Source organism: Hyalella azteca, unplaced genomic scaffold (genome assembly GCF_000764305.2).
Source record: "Hyalella azteca isolate HAZT.00-mixed unplaced genomic scaffold, Hazt_2.0.2 contig847, whole genome shotgun sequence".
Classification (NCBI taxonomy): Eukaryota; Metazoa; Arthropoda; class Malacostraca; order Amphipoda; family Hyalellidae; genus Hyalella; species Hyalella azteca.
The window spans coordinates 14,587-31,018 of record NW_025931182.1 but is presented as its reverse complement, the minus strand read 5'-3'; the positions used below and the strand labels follow the sequence as shown (position 1 = coordinate 31,018).

General features: G+C 37.2%; 1 protein-coding gene across 1 annotated transcript; it reads left to right on the top strand.

Moving 5' to 3' along the window:
• The first annotated feature begins 8,907 nt into the window (after positions 1-8,907).
• Positions 8,908-15,907, top strand: LOC108667906 (dephospho-CoA kinase domain-containing protein). The gene is made up of 6 exons (XM_018155007.2): positions 8,908-9,328; positions 9,497-9,568; positions 11,061-11,192; positions 12,146-12,233; positions 13,513-13,665; positions 14,504-15,907. Exons 1-6 carry the CDS (start codon positions 9,217-9,219, stop codon positions 14,664-14,666), a joined length of 720 nt encoding a protein of 239 aa, XP_018010496.1. The 5' UTR covers positions 8,908-9,216; the 3' UTR covers positions 14,667-15,907.
• The last annotated feature ends 525 nt before the right edge of the window (positions 15,908-16,432 follow it).

Below are 16,432 nucleotides of genomic sequence, written 5' to 3'. Positions count from 1 at the left end.
ACTAGAGGGCCAAGACCTAGTGTTTTTGCAGTATTTCGACACGCAAATGTATGACGTCACCATTTCAACCATCAATGAACGCATGGAACTAAAACAAAGCTTAATATAAAGGAAAATCTGGAGAGGTGACGGAATTACCTACGATGTCGGAATATACCGCGTTTACCCTACGCCTCTTTCTTGAAAAGTTGAAATTTAGTTTGCTACAATTTTAAAAGATAAAGGTTAAACACAAATGTGTATTTCACAAATAGAACCCCATTTAGTAAACCAATATGTTTTTCAGCCGTTTTAACTGTTTCAGCACTAGAAACCTAGGATGTGACGGCCAGTCTCACAAGTCACAACCAATCTCCAAATTCAATTATCAAGTAATATCTCCCAAACTAATGAACCCAGCTCAACAGCTCTATGAAACTTGGAACACGTATTCATCAGCAGACAGAACCTAACGGTCAACGGTGTCGGTGATATTTAGCTTGTAAATTTTTTAGATTTTGCCTTCATTTGTGAGTTACACGTATGGTAAACGCAGTATATTCCGACACATTAAGGACGCATCAAGAAATGAAAAACTATAAAAAATAACCGTATGCGTTACTCAAGTTCTGTTTGCTTTATGAAACTTGCAAAACACCGTACTACGCGCCAGCAACAATGAAATGTCACGAAATGTTGCCATATTTATTTAAAAGCTTTTAGAATGCAAACCTACCAAAATCGAAAATCCCTATATTCCAACACTGTGTGTGGCAATATTCGGCACGTCGTGAGGTGTATTCCGTCCGCGCTTCAAATTCTACTGATACGTAATGCCGTCATCATTGCGTCATGCACGTGTTTGAATTCTGTTCGCTGTGTCATGTGTGAGCTGTATTGGATGGAATACAACAGTCACGGCTTTGAAATTTTGAATTAGAACACTAATGAATATTGAACACTACTTAATTACGCTTTTAATTAACAACTATTCAGCTTTTAATTTAGCAAATTTTAATTTATGTACATAGCTTGAAACTATCTGTGTGTGTCCAATTCAAGTTGTGACGGAATTAGTTTTCATGTGTCTAAATCCATTTCTCAACTTAATCATCTATTAATTTATTTACCACTTGAAATCAGCGAATACAAGTATACTTAAAGAATTCCTAATATATTCACAGACGTATTTAACCAGACTGTAGAGGATGGCACAACATAGGTCGAGGACGCCGATTTCATGCACGAAAGACGCCGAGGTGGATGCCACTGGACACCACTGGACGCCGGTTGCCAATTATGCTTCTCCATAAATCACTATTTACGATCGATATGGCTGATGTGCCATATTGATCTACATGCTACGATTGTCGATCGTAACTATGTGTTGTAGCGCGTAGTTCTGATGGCTGTGAGAGCTACATTTGAGCACCCAAGCATACAAGATCATAGCCACCTGAACTACGTGATGTAGCACGCAGTTCCGGCGCCTGTGAGAGCTACATTTGAGCACCCAAGCATACGAGCTCATAGCCACCTGATCGCAGTTCCGGCGCCTGTGAGAGCTACATTTGAGCACCCAAGCATACGAGCTCATTGCCACCTGAACTACGCGATGTAGCACGCAGTTCCGGCGCCTGTGAGAGCTACATTTGAGCACCCAAGCATGTGAGCTCATAGCCACCTGAACTACATGATGTAGCGTGCAGTTCCGGTGCCTGTGAGAGCCATATTTGAGCACCCAAGCATATGCGCTCAGAGACACCGGAACTACTCTACTCGGTGTAGCGCGCAGTTCCCATGGTTCTAAGTGCATGTATTTGAGTGCTTGCATTGAGAGAGCCTCACGGCACTGACAATGAATAACAAAGCAGCTTGTGATAAATCACTTTAAAGAAACACTACGGTACATCATTAGTCTTGTCACCTGAACCAAGCCAACCCAATTCAACCTCACCCAATTCATTCCAACCAAATTCAAACAACCTTTAACTGAACCCAAGCCAATCTAACTGAACCCAACCCAATGCAACCAAACTCAACCCAACCCAGTGCAACCCAATCCAATTCAGCCAAACCCAACCAATGCAATCCTAACCAATTCAACACAAACCATTACAACCCAAGCCTAACCAATTCAACTCAAGCCATTACAACCCAAACCAATTCAACCCAACCTAATTGATCCCAATTCAAATCAGCCCAATCCTTCCCAATGCAATCTGACCCAATTCATCCTAACCAAATTTAACCCAATCCAACCCAATTCAACCCAACCCAATTGATCCCAATTCAAATCAACCCAATTCTTCCTAATGCAACCCAGCCCAATTCATCCTAACAAAATTTAACCCAACCCAATCTAACCAAACCCAACCCAATTCAGCCAAAACCAATTCAACTCAGCCCAATTTATCCCAATTAAAATCAACCCAATCCTTCGCAATGCAACCCAACCCAATTCATCCTAACCATATTTAACCCAACCCAATCTATCCAAACCCAACCCAATCTAACCAAACTCAACCCAATCTAACCAAAACCAATTCAACCCAATCTAATTCAACCCAACCTAATTCAATCCAACCAAATTCAACCCCACCTAACTCAATTCAATCAAAATTAAATTAAACTCAACCCAATTAAACCATATTCAACCAAAACCAATTTAACTTGTTCCAACTTGACCCAACTCAATTCAACCACACCAACTCGATTCAACCCAACCAAATTCAACCCTAATCAAATCATTCCAGCCCAATTCAAGCCAACCTAATTCAGTAAAATTAAATAGACTGAAGTAGAATGTGCAGGAATGCATTGAGATTTTATTTGATTGCACTAGATTTCATTGCACTAGATTTCATTGCAATGCATTAGAATGCACTAGAACGCATTAAATTTAATTAGGGTATATTAGATTTCATTAGGTTACATTAGATTGCATTACATTGCATTAGGTTACTTAAGATTGCATTAGAATGCTTTAGATTGCAGTAGAAAGTGTCAGTTTGAATTTGAATGCATTAGATTATATTAGATTGAATTAGAATGCATTAGATGGAATTAGAATGCATTAGATTGTGCATTAAAATACATTAGATTGTGCATTAAAATGCATTAGGTTACATTAGATTGCCTTAGGCTACATTAGATTGCCTTGGGTTACATTAGATTGCCTTGGGTTATATTAAATTGCTTTAGAGTGTAATAGATCATGTTAGAACGCTATAGATAACGTTAGAACGCTATAGATCGCGTTAGAACGCTATAGATAACGTTAGAACACAATAGATCACGTTAGAACGCTATAGATCGCGTTAGAACGCAATAGATCACGTTAGAACGCTATAGATCGCGTTAGAACGCTATAGATCGCGGTAGAACGCAATAGATCACGTTAGAACACAATAGATCACGTTAGAACACAATAGATTGCATTAGAACACAATAGATCACGTTAGAACACAATAGATCGCATTAGAACACAATAGATCGCGTTAGAACACAATAGATTGACAAGTTTTTCAGCAGTAGCATTGGGCTTGCCAGACGTATGCACATTGTGATCGGGTGACAGATACAAGCAATCAAACAAGCTGAAGATGGGCAAGGTGACAGCGGGGCTGATCAAGCAATCTATAGTTTATGATCGGTCATGGCTGCCTGAGCCATAGTTTATGATTGGCCATGGACGCCGATTTAAGGTCGATAAGGCTGATGGAGAGCTTGAAAAGACGCCGATATCTCGAGCTGAAAGGCCCTACTCTACAGCCTGGGTATTTAAAAGTCTCAAACCATAATATTCTTCCTATACAAACAGTTATTCACTATTTGGTAGAGCAAGGTCAACTGTCAAATTTGACACATTTTTCGATGATCTCACTGGGTAGCGTGCATTGTCTCTCTTTGGATTTCAATATTTTCCTGCTAGATGGCCAAGACCTTGTGTTTTGGCAGTAGTTTGACGCGCAAATGTATGACGTCACCATTTCAACCATCAACGAACGCATGGAACTAAAACAAAGCTTAATATAAAGGATATAATATATAATATATATATATATAATATATATAATATAAACTAGAGAGGTGACGGAAATACCCACGATGTCGGAATATACCGCGTTTACCCTATATTGTGAAACAGGCCAAAATTCGCAGAATTGCAGTGATCAAAGAATTACTTCCAAACCTTTTGAACAGATTTGAACAAAATTTTGGATATACATTCCTATTAGGAATGTATATTAGTCCTATTAGGAATGTAAATTTCCTAACTACCTAACTAATTTTATAAGCTAAAAAGTCACCTTCTGGTAGTTAGGAATTTCCTAACTACCAGAAGGTGACTTTTTAGCTTATAAAATTTTTACAATTTCACCTTTGTTTGTGAGTTTTTTTATTTCATTGTCATTCTTGATTTCACACTTCCTTATATTTGGCCCGCATCTCCGGGTAATTTGTCACTTAAATTTGCGGTGATCAAGAAATTTATCCAAACTACAGAACAGATTTCAACGAAAATTTGTATATAATAACCTAACCTCTCAACGGTGATGTTTAGCGCGTGACAATTTTTCTAGTTTGCTTTTGTTTGCGAGTTATACAGATATAGGACTAGGAACAACTGGCTTTTCTACTGGCCGGTTTAACCAAGAGCCTTATACGTACAACCGTATTACACATAAATGAAGGCAAAACAAAAAATTTTAAACATCACCATTGCTGCAGTTAGGTATTTAAATACTAAGTTTTGTTCAAATCTTCTCATTTGTTTGGAAAGAAATTCTTGATTACTGCAAATTTAAGCATGTATTGCTGTTTAAATCACAAATGAAGGTGAAATGAAAAAACTGCAAATGAAGGCACAATAAAAAAAATTTTCTGATCACTGTGAATTTTGGTCCGTATTGCCATATAACTACCGACTACCGCCAGGCGTCAACCGGGGCTACTCGGGACAATTTTGAACGTTTTTCATTCATAACTTCTTACCATGAAACATTTCATAAACAAATTTAGGCTCATTTCAAAGCTCTTTGCAAGGGCTATCACATGGCTTCTCCAAAAAAATCCATATGCTATTCGTAAGGTGCCAGAAGCAAAAAAAAAGTGTACCATGTAGCCCTGTTGAATGGGGCTACTCGGGACACTTGGAATAAAACTTCATTTTAAAACATTTGAAGCATGCAGAGTGTACTCATTCATTACTAACAGTACTCTGATGTCTGAAGTCCTCCTCTTTCATTGTAGACTTGTAGAGTTAGAATAAATGACATTTTCTGTGATTTTTACTTGTTTTTCCTTTATTGATATGATATTACCATATATATTAATTACTGTATTATTGATGCAATATTACTGTAACCATGAACATGCCATTGAGCATTTACAACAACCTTGTCCACTGCAAGCTTCATATCAGCAGCCTTATGGCATTTTTTCTGTATCTGTAAGCTTACAGGATGGCTTGTAATTTCACACCATTTTAATTGGGTTAAGTGAATTTACTATAAAAAAGATCAAGAAAAACATACCTGAAACAGAAAGGAATGTTTTAGTGACAACCATCATATGTTTTGGAGAAATAAATAATACAGCAATCCCTTGATTAGCACGGTTTTGAATACCGCGGTTTTGATTAACGCGGAAAAAAAATTTGCGACCTACCCTCAATCTACGCGGTGCCAGTTTTGATTAGCGCGACTTTTTTTTCACAACGCATCATTTTCCCGCCTCTAGCCAGAGGTGTTACGTTCGTAACAAAAGTGTTACTTTTTTGCTTATTAGATCTTATGTTGTTACTTTTGTTACGACTTTTGGAAAAATTCGCCAAATGTTGTTACTTTATGAATTTCAGCCAATAATTCTTTAAATAAGGTCCCGTTCCGTAGGAACTCGTGCTGACTACAGTCGGTTTAACCGCACCTTGTCTCGTTCATAACTCGAATGGTCGAGTTCGGCAACGTTCGCCTGTAGGTGCGCCATGCCGGCGCTCTAGCCCTTTAAGCCCTGGTGTGACGAATTCGTCACACAGAAAATAAAAGCTTCTACCGAGAGTAATTACATGTTTGGAGTCTAGCCACAAGTGTGACGGAAGCGTCACATGTTGTGAACTCGTTCGAACGACGTTCGATGGAGTAGGCGCGTCGCTACTGCCAGTTGTCTTTCTTGGGGTGAGTGATTTTAATTCGTTTCTGTGAAGTTCATTGCTTATCGTTCGTTTGGTTACTTGAATTCCTGAGGCACTCAGGTGACTTTGCAACTCTCCTCGAGTAATCTGTGGATTTTCTTGGATTTTTCGTCCCAATAATCTAGCAGATTGTGCAGAAATCTTCCTAGAAGCACCTGATCGTCTCTGGTTTTCAACGCTGTCACGGGTCCAATGAACGAAGCAACTGTACTAAAAGGAACATTCAAGTGGCTAGCAATCTTCACATAACTTTCTCCTTCCTTCCAACGCGATAGAATTAGTTGTTTTTGGGAACTTGTTAGTTCTTTACCTTTAGCCATTTTTGAGACCTTCTTGTACTACGGGCAGTTGCAGAATGATCTGGTAGTTGCAAAATATGTTAACTATGGTTACTGATTACATTACTGGAACGTGCTACATGTTTCTAGTACATTCTGGAATGTTCTGGTGTGAAATATTAGTCAAAAGTTGTTTTGTACGAATACTTATTTGACCCAAAGAAGTTAACATGTTGCATTAATTTTTGTTGCATTGAGATTTAATTTCTATTGATGCTATTTTTGAATACAATGCGCCTCTATACATAATATAAATCACTTCTGTTCAGTTTGTGTACTTACATACATTAAAATACGATTTTTCAAGTGTACAAATATTTATTTCCCCCACTGTGTATGACATTTGATGCACAATTTTGTGATGATCAATGATGCACTAATTTTTTGATAAGTGAAATTTTTTCACTGAGCAAGGTAAATGTAGTCAATATTCTTTGTTTTTAATCAATTTTTTTCTTAACTGGAGCCTTTCCTAACTGAGGTTCTACTGTAAATGCGTTTTTGGGGGTGTCCCAAATAGCCCCTGGGGGCGTCCTGAGTAGCCCCGCCGTGCGGAAATGGCCGCCATTTTTTTATTGAGGTATGTAAATTCCGCAAATAAAGTTTTCATGCTGACACTTTGCCACTTTTTTCTAAACAAAATTTTTTAATACGGCAAATATTTTTTGTTACTTCGGACCTTAGCAGAAGTAACTTTTCATTTTTCACCATTTTTTTCAGGAATTTTTCAAAGCTAGTAAATGTAGTATTTTTTAACTTCCTTTATACTAGTACTGTAAAATGGGGTAACTTAGACTCCCGGAGTAACTTAGACCATTTTCAGTGGTCAAAAAAACCAAAACTTGAAAACTATTTGACATAGAAAAATTTTGTCAAAGGGCATTAAAGGCCTAATACTGAGGCTATGTAACACAATAGAAAGGTAAACAAATTATGCATATCTAATAGGTTAAAAAATGAAAAATGGGACCCACAAAAAAAGAGCTATTATATAAAGCCTGTCATAGAACCCCCTCCAATTTTTTTATTTTTTTTGTAAAATAACTCCAGGTTTTGGTGCATTGTAGTAGAACTCTTCTAGTTACATATGCAAATGACAAATTTGAGTAAAGTGTCATAGTTTGCAAATGGGGGGCGCTGCTCTCGAATGGGGGAACTTAGACCACCTAATGTCAGCCCTGATGGGGGCAACAGACCGGATTGGAAATTAATTTAAAATTACCATATATAACATATTTCTTGTTTGATACACCTATTAATGTTTTTTCTACATGTTTCAGACTCAGTCTTATATATGGTATTATTAACTTAATTTCCAAGCTGGTCAATATTACCCTGTAACAGCTGACATTAGGTAGTCTAAGTTTCCCCATTCAGGGGCAGCGCAATTTGTCATTTGCATATGTAACTAGAAGAGTTCTACTACAATGCACCAAAACCTGGAGTTATTTGGAGTTATTTTACCAAAAAATATAATTGGTTTTACCACCCTATGCTGGGGTAAGATACCCCAAGAGCTGGGGTAACAAAGACCATCACTTTTTTTTAAATTACATAAAAACTATGAGAGGCAGGAGCCAGCAATTTATGGTGAGTGAACCTAGAGTATAGACCTGTATTTTGCATGTTTCAATTTAAGTTTATTTTAGCTAGTTAAAAAATGGCATCATTTAAAGAAAAAGTATTCTAAGTTACCCCATTTTATGGTATATAGATAGGAAAAATGTTGATGTTTACACCACTATATTTAGTTTTGCAATATTCCAATTAGTTTTGCTACTATAACAGTTTTACGCCGTGTCAGAGGACTGTCCCGAGTTACCCCGCCCGTCCCAAGTAGCCCCGGTTGACGGTACAAATCTTAAAGTTGATATTTAACAAACTTCTACCTGTTTAATCGATCTGAAATTTTGTGCTCTTGCATTAAGTTGGAGACAATGCATAAAATGATTGACAGAATGAATAATTTTGAACATTTAATTCTTTTATGTTAAAAAAATTATAAATTAATTTTTCCTAATATATGAAAATGAAATTAGAAATTCATAGTACATGTGTAACATCAGAGACACTGGATTCTTTAGAAGTGTTGTCTTTAAAAAGTAATTTTTAAATGCAAATTATTCATTACAACACTTCCCTTGAACTTCACTTCTTTTCTGTCTGCTACAAATATAATAATCAATTTTTAACACACTTCTACATCTCCAATTGATCTGAAATTTTGCACACTTGCGTAAAGTTAGAGACAATGCATGAATCAATTGACGGAATAAATAATTTTTAAAATTTAATTTTTTCTATAGGTACCGTACTAATAAAAAAATTCAAAATTAATTTTCTTAATTTTTAAAAATAAAATTAGAAATTCATTGTACATGTGCAACATCAGAAACACTGGCAGTAAAATTGGTTAACTTAAGAATTATTATGAAGATGAAGGCCAGAGTAGTGAGCTTCAAAGATACATGAAGCTCATGCCAACAAGATTTTATTCTCACTAGGAAAGAATTGAAGTGCTGTGGTGCTTCTATTACAAAATTGTAATTTGTATTTCAAAATTCTTCCCTGTGCCATAATTACTAGTATGTGATCATTTCCTTAGGTTCATTTTAGTTCTTACTTATTTGTTTGTAGGTGAAGGATTAATTTAGAAGTTCAATTGAGCATTAGCTATCCCTCCACAAAAGTTTGCCTTCCACAATGTTCTTGATTGGTCTAACTGGTGGCATTGCATCTGGCAAGAGTTCTGTGTGCCGCATTTTAGAAGAGTTGGGTGTGCCAGTTGTGGATGCAGACCTCATTGCCAGAGAAGGTAAAAAGCTACAATTTTTAGAATTGTATTCATTTGGCAAATTAAATATTATCATATTTTATGAATAGCATCTGTGAAATACATCATCATTGAAGATTTACTGTTAGTTATTTTAGGTTATTACTTTATTTAATTATCTAAATAAAAGTATCTTCTATCTTTTGGCAGTGGTTCAAATTGGCACCCCAGCATATCAAAGAATACAGAAGGAGTTTGGACCTGATGTCTTCCAGGTATCAGGTGATGCTTGTTGATATATTGTACATAAATTGTATTTTTTTTACCACATTATTTGTAATGATTGATAACTATTTTTTATAACAGTGGTACCTTGATGCTTGACCAAAATCTATCAGAAAGTGTGGTAACAAAAATATTGATTGAGAATCAAATAATTTATACCAATATAAGAAAAGAAATCTCAATTATCTATTTCCAGGGCCCTAGAACTGTACCTAAATATATACAGTGGGGGGAAATAAATATTCGTACACTTGAAAAATCGTATTTTAATGTATGTAAGTACACAAACTTAACAGGAAAAGTGATTTAAATTATGTATAGAGACGCATAGTATTCAAAAATACTATCAAAAGAAATTAAATCTCAATGCAACAAAAAACTTTGATAGTATTTTTGAATACTATGCGTCTCTATACATAATTTAAATCACTTTTCCTGTTGATTTTGTGTACTTACATACATTAAAATACGATTTTTCAAGTGTACGAATATTTATTTCCCCCCACTGTACATTAGTAATACTGCTTATTCACAAATAAATGATTAACTGCCATTATATATTATATATTGACATCTTTCCATGCAATATCAATTTTGGAGTATCATTATTGATCAAGTACATTCGTTATTATCAGATGAATTGCATAAAATTGCATTTTTCATGTTATATTTATACTACATATAAAAGTAATGAGGACATAAAAAATGTGAATTAAATTGTATGATATTTTTTTCAGATGCATTTACATGCATTTCATCTCTACTTTGGTGGATGCATTTTAAAATTAATTTGGTTTACCTATTAACTTTCTCCAGTGCCTACTCCTCCTAATTAGTACCGTACCACTGCAGTAGGATTGTACTATATCCAACTGTTATAGTATACTCTGATCACCAGAACTGCCGGTGTAATGTACTCTTCACAGTGGAACATCCATTAAAATGAGCATTGGTGGACTGTAAAAATTGCTGTAACATATACTAACATTATTATTATTAATCAGTGTGTAATTATTGCTGTAATAGTCAATCAAATGTTCTACCAAGATAAAATTGTGGGTGTTACATACCAATATTGTTTTTTACAGTACCATTTAATCTATCCATTCTGCTCTGTGATGGCTTTTATGATACCTATTTTATCCAGTCCACATCCATGAAAATTAAGGGGAGAGCATGGGTTAAGCAGCCACAAGAATAAATGTGAAGACAATCTTACTTATTTAGTAGCCCATGCTTTCTTTGTGTGTATTGTATTGTCTGTGCAAATGGTCGGCACTTTCATCTCTTTCAGCACTTTCCAACTCGAGTGAATCTAGCAATCTGGATGATCTTGCAATTGCCTGGGTGAAGAGTTTTGATCAGGTGTACCAAATGAATGGGAGTATATTTTATAGATACCTATTTAATGCAGGACAAAATTTTCTACAAATTTTTTTATCTGCATCTTAATATTTGCTTTGTTTAGAACAGTTTTCACTGCTTGCAGGAGAATTGGACAGAGGCAAGCTCGGGGCTGTCATCTTCACTGATGAAGAGAAGCGCAAGCTAATCAACTCTATCACTCATCCTCAAATTTACTCCAAAATGAAGCGCCAAGTCTTCAGACACTTCATTAATGGTTACTATTAAATTAAATGCTCCTAAAATTTGTGATTACATTTGCAGCAACCATTATTTATAAGACATGTCCTCCTGCCAGATTAATGAATGGATGTTGTCCCAACAATGCTCCTTCAAATCTTGTTTACAAACATGTTCTTCAGTTACTTAGCTCAGGACCTCGTGACAAGTTTGTTGCTACTTTATTAAGGGAGGAAAATTACTTGCCATGTCTCACTGACAGAAATATATTTTTGGCAACCAAGAATGGAAAATTGTATGAAAAAAGGTGGTAAGGTTAGAAATTATTTGATGAAAATAGAAGGGAGATGCGGCACATGGAGAATGAAATATTCAATCATTAACAGGAAATGAAATGCACAAAAATATGTTTGAAATTTGATCTTTGAACACAACGAAAAAGATTTACTTCAAGGGAAACCCCCCAATAGTACAAAAATAAATGGAAAGTGATTGTGAATTTACTAGTAGGGAATTCAGATTAACTATGAAGTAAAAAAGCTGAAAACCTGACATAATAACGAGCGTGCAAACTATTAAAAGTGTTTTGCAAATTTTGATGAATGATTGCCTTAATAAGTTTATTATTATTAAGTTATTAAAAAAGCTCAGTCTTTAGGCTACACTAGCACCACGAAAAACGTTGAAATTATGTCAGTATAGAAATAGAATTGTCACTCTATTCTATTTATGGTGAATTGAAAAAAACACCAGATTGATGCAGCCAGCAATGTCTTCAATACACCATGCTCTAATTTTTTACTGGATGATCATGAAAGTTTTGAAGTCAGGACAAATATTTCATTTATCATGATTATTTCCAAATATGTTAATATAGAAAAACTTCTAATAGCATAAGTTATAGGATAGTTAAATTTTATGATAACGAATATCAGTATGAGAGTGAATTTGGCTTGCAATAGTTTGAAGTGATCATCTTTTTTCCCTCAGGTGAACAGATGGTCGTGCTTGATCTGCCTCTGTTGTTCGAGACGGGGAAAGCCCTGCCCTACATCTACAAGACTATTGTTGTTAACTGGTTGGTGCTCTGCCTTTGCACTTAAGAAACCTCAGTACGATAAGTTGGTACAATTTAGAAATCTCAGTATAAATAGTTTGTGCAATTAAGAAATCTCAGTATGAGTAGTTTGTGCAATTAAGAAACCTCAGTATGAGTAGTTTGTGCAAATTAAAAAACCTCAGTATGAGTAGTTTGTGCAATTAAGAAACCTCAGCATGAGTAGTTTGTGCAATTAAGAAACCTTAGTATGAGTTGTAGAAACCTCAGTAAAGTAGGTAGGTTTACATTAGCCTCTTGTTCATCAAATTCTTCTGGTTTGGACATTTAATCCTCTAAATTTAATTTTTGACATTACTAAAAACTTTTCAAACAAGGTTTAGATGTATTGATTAACACTTGATTTATTAGTCTGTCCTTCACGTTCATTGTTGACTGTTAGGCAATTAGAATTCTATAAGAAAACCCTCCTAGTCTCAAATAATGGCATCAAATTTTCTAAGTCGAATAGTTTAATTCAAACTACATGTGAGACGATGCTTAACATGTTTCCTTGCTTTAAACTTCCCCTGGGCCGCGTCTCGCATCTACAATAGGCGCATCGAGACAAAGAGCCCTCATGGCTGAAATTAGATGTTCCTGATATGACAGCAGCCGTACTCAGTCAGCATCGGTGCCTCATACGCCGTTGTAGTCCTCGCAGGCAACTGTAAAATCCTTTCACAGTTTACGTTATTTCCTCGCGATGCACTGTGCTGGTCACAGGGTCACACTGTGCGCGGCGTCAAAAAGTCCCAAACGTTTTTCTACAACTCATCAACTCTAACCAAACCGAGCTCAGTACTTCCTTGTTGGCTGCAGTGCATTTCAAGTGACGAGGCACCCACTTAACGTGCCTTCACTGCTCGCACTCCGGTGCTGAACCTCCCGTAATGCCGGCTTTGCTTAAGATGATGCCCGAAATGAAATCTTATGAGGTCCACATAAGTATTCCTAACTTGTACTCGGTCTCATCAGAGAGGCTCTTTGTAACCAATCCGACGTTTCTTTACCTTGGTTGCTCACTCTAACAGCCATAATTTTAGGAGCTTGGCCTACGAATTCGTGTGGCCAAATCAGTTAATTTGCTCAACATCACTGAACCACTCTCAACTTTTATTACTCAACTACCAGGCTTTCATAGAATGCTTATTATAATTACATTGAGTAGGTAGCTTCTCTAATTTAGTGGGCTACTGCCTGCTGATGTATTATCTGGTGTGTAACGATATTTTCAAATGCATTGTTTTTCTTCTGCCAGTGATCCTGAGGAGCAGCTGAAGCGACTGCAGGCCCGAGGAGGCTACACTGAGCGGCAAGCCAAGGAGAGGATCGAGTGCCAGATGCCGCTGTCCCTCAAGACTGCGCGTGCCGACTTCGTCATTGAGAACTCCGGCGCCCGTCAGTACACGAGGTGGGGTGCCCGTCAGTACACGAGGTGGGGTGCCCGTCAGTACACGAGGTGGGGTGCCCGTCATTACATACACGAGGTGGGGCGCCCGTCAGTACACGAGGTAGGGCGCCCGTCAGTACACGAGGTAGGGCGTGCTACAGCAGGTCAGCTGCGGGACGGCAGCAGCACGGTGGACCAGCCGCCGGGGTGCGGGTCACTGCAATGGTCTGGTACCGTTTAGATGTCATCCCATCAATGGTCTGGTAACATTTTTGGTGACGAAACGGCAATAATTTACTCATATTACCCGTTTTCAGGAGTTTACCTCCTGTCACCCTCAGATATAATTTCTCTTCAAATGTTAGCTGAGTGAGATCTGCAAAAGATTTGCTTCAGATGTTGCGGCAAATTTTTATGATAGGAATTGTGTGCTTTGAAAGTTCCTATTGTCGAGTGCCGCATCGTTTAGCTTCAATGATTGCCATTGCCCACTCAAGTTCAAGTAAATGTTACCTTTATTTTGTTATTAATAATTCTGAAAAATTTTTAAACTTTGTCTTTCGTTTTCAATTTTTTGCGCATTGTGCCATTGTCTCATCTGTGTAGGGACATAGAAATTACTTGACGCTTTCGCGACAATTATTTAGCTTAACTAAGAACTGTGCACAGCACAATAGTCTGCTTCACATTGAGACCTTTTTTTTGTCAGGAGCCAAGTTGATTTTATTCCTCCCCTCAGGAGCCAAGTTGATTTTATTCCTCTCCACAGGAGCCAAGTTGATTTTATTCCTCTCCTCAGGAGTCAAGTTGATTTTATTCCTCCCCTCAGGAGCCAAGTTGATTTTATTCCTCTCCACAGGAGCCAAGTTGAGGATATCGTGCGCACGCTGCGCGCCTCTAAGCGCCACGTGCGCAACAAGATCCTGCTGGCCCTAGCAGCGCTGGTCGTCCTCGCCGCCACGTGCTGGCTGTTATCCGTCCTCATTAACGTCGTAGCGCGCAGAACAACGCAACTCCTCTGAGTGCAATAATCCAACCTAGGAGCATCAATACATATATTAATTTCGTTTGACGGATTCTATTTATTTCTGTATTGCAACTCGATTTAAATCATAATAAGAACATCTATAGATTGAACATCTGCGGTAATAATGCTAATAATTAAATCCACATACTCGTATCGTGGCCCAAATTTTCAGCCACTAGCTACTAAGAACTCATTATGGCGTTTCCAAATGTGATCTTGGCTTTAAGCGCGAAATTGGATGTGCATAAAAATATGGCAGTCTTGTAGATATGACGGAGCTCGTTAGTCAATGCTTATATTCCGATGCTTACATTATTTTCTCGACTGTTACTTTATGGATTGAATTCAAATCGTATTGTTTATATTTTTGTTCTGAAGGTTTCAAGCGGTGGAGATCACACGCGTATTTTGTCAGGTTGCTCAGTTCTGGGGCAACTTTTAAATGGGCGATTGGAGGCGTGTTAGATCTTAGAGGTTCTTATGGAATTTTATATATTTTTTATTTACGAACTATGGAGCACTTGTCTTACTACGTATATGATCTCTAGATCTGCAGGAGTTAATGTGGTTCAGATTACGGTTTCAAAGTGTAATAATTGTTCGTGCTCTTAATGCTCTATTGTACAGTTGTTTATGATACACAGAATATAGAATGTTTTTAAGAGAAAGATTTATCTGTTCAGAAACAAATCCTATTTTTATCGCAGTATTGAGGTACCTATTAGAAAACGACTTTAATAATTGGCAAGAGAAGACATTGAAATTTACCTCGGAGCATATGACAACTTGACAGGATAATGTAGATTCTATTTCAAAAACGCTTTTTCTTTAGTTGAAATATTCCGTGACAAGGTAGAGTGAATTTTGCAGTTATGTAGTTAACCGTGTTAAAGTTCGGCGCTGCAAACGTGTCTTTCATTCTGCAACTTGTACAGCAAGTTGCGTACCCCTTTATGAATGAAATTAAAATTCAATTTTATGCTGGGACCATTTCGCCGATTTTGTTTTTTTTTTTTTTTCAAGCGGCTGAATCTTGCATTTCAACCATAAGTCCGCCCTGAGATTTAGATTAGGTCCTGTCTTTATCCCAAGCTGAGTTTAGGACTATAAAACTCTACACTACACACTTACGGTTACTTTATTACGCTACGTATTTTAAGGCAGTTATGCAGTTTCGCTATCAAATATGTGCCTCTGACATACCTCCGGAAATAAAGCAGCTACATAGTTGATCAATTTTGTGTGGATAATTAAAGACTTCATTCAATACTCGCGGATCTCAGCGACCATAGCATACTTAGGCCTTGCGTTTGGGTTCGAGACTTTCGTAAATGTGATGAAAAACATTTTCGCACGTACGGTATTTCATATGGTGATTTCATATTCTGGCCAGAAATTTTTTTTTGTACTCAGACGATATGGAGTCGATATAGAAGGTGGCCGGCAGAAGTTCGCGAAAGGCCATTTCAGGGAATATGCGGGTGTCAACTCGGCTATACGAGGCGTGTTTATAAAATATAGTTTTTAAATTACTCCGCTGCAGTGCTGCTGCCGCCGTTAAGCGTATATACGTCAGTTATCTATATCTTTTGGCAAGCCATAGACGCTATTACAGAACCATCCGATCGAGGCTACATCTGGCGTGAATTTAAAATGCCCCCATTTATTTAGAATCCCGCCGACTGTGAAGTGCGTGCCGTTTCTCTGTGTTCAATGCTTCAAGTCAGTCGAAATTCAGCGCTAAGTCAGTGAAGTGTATGG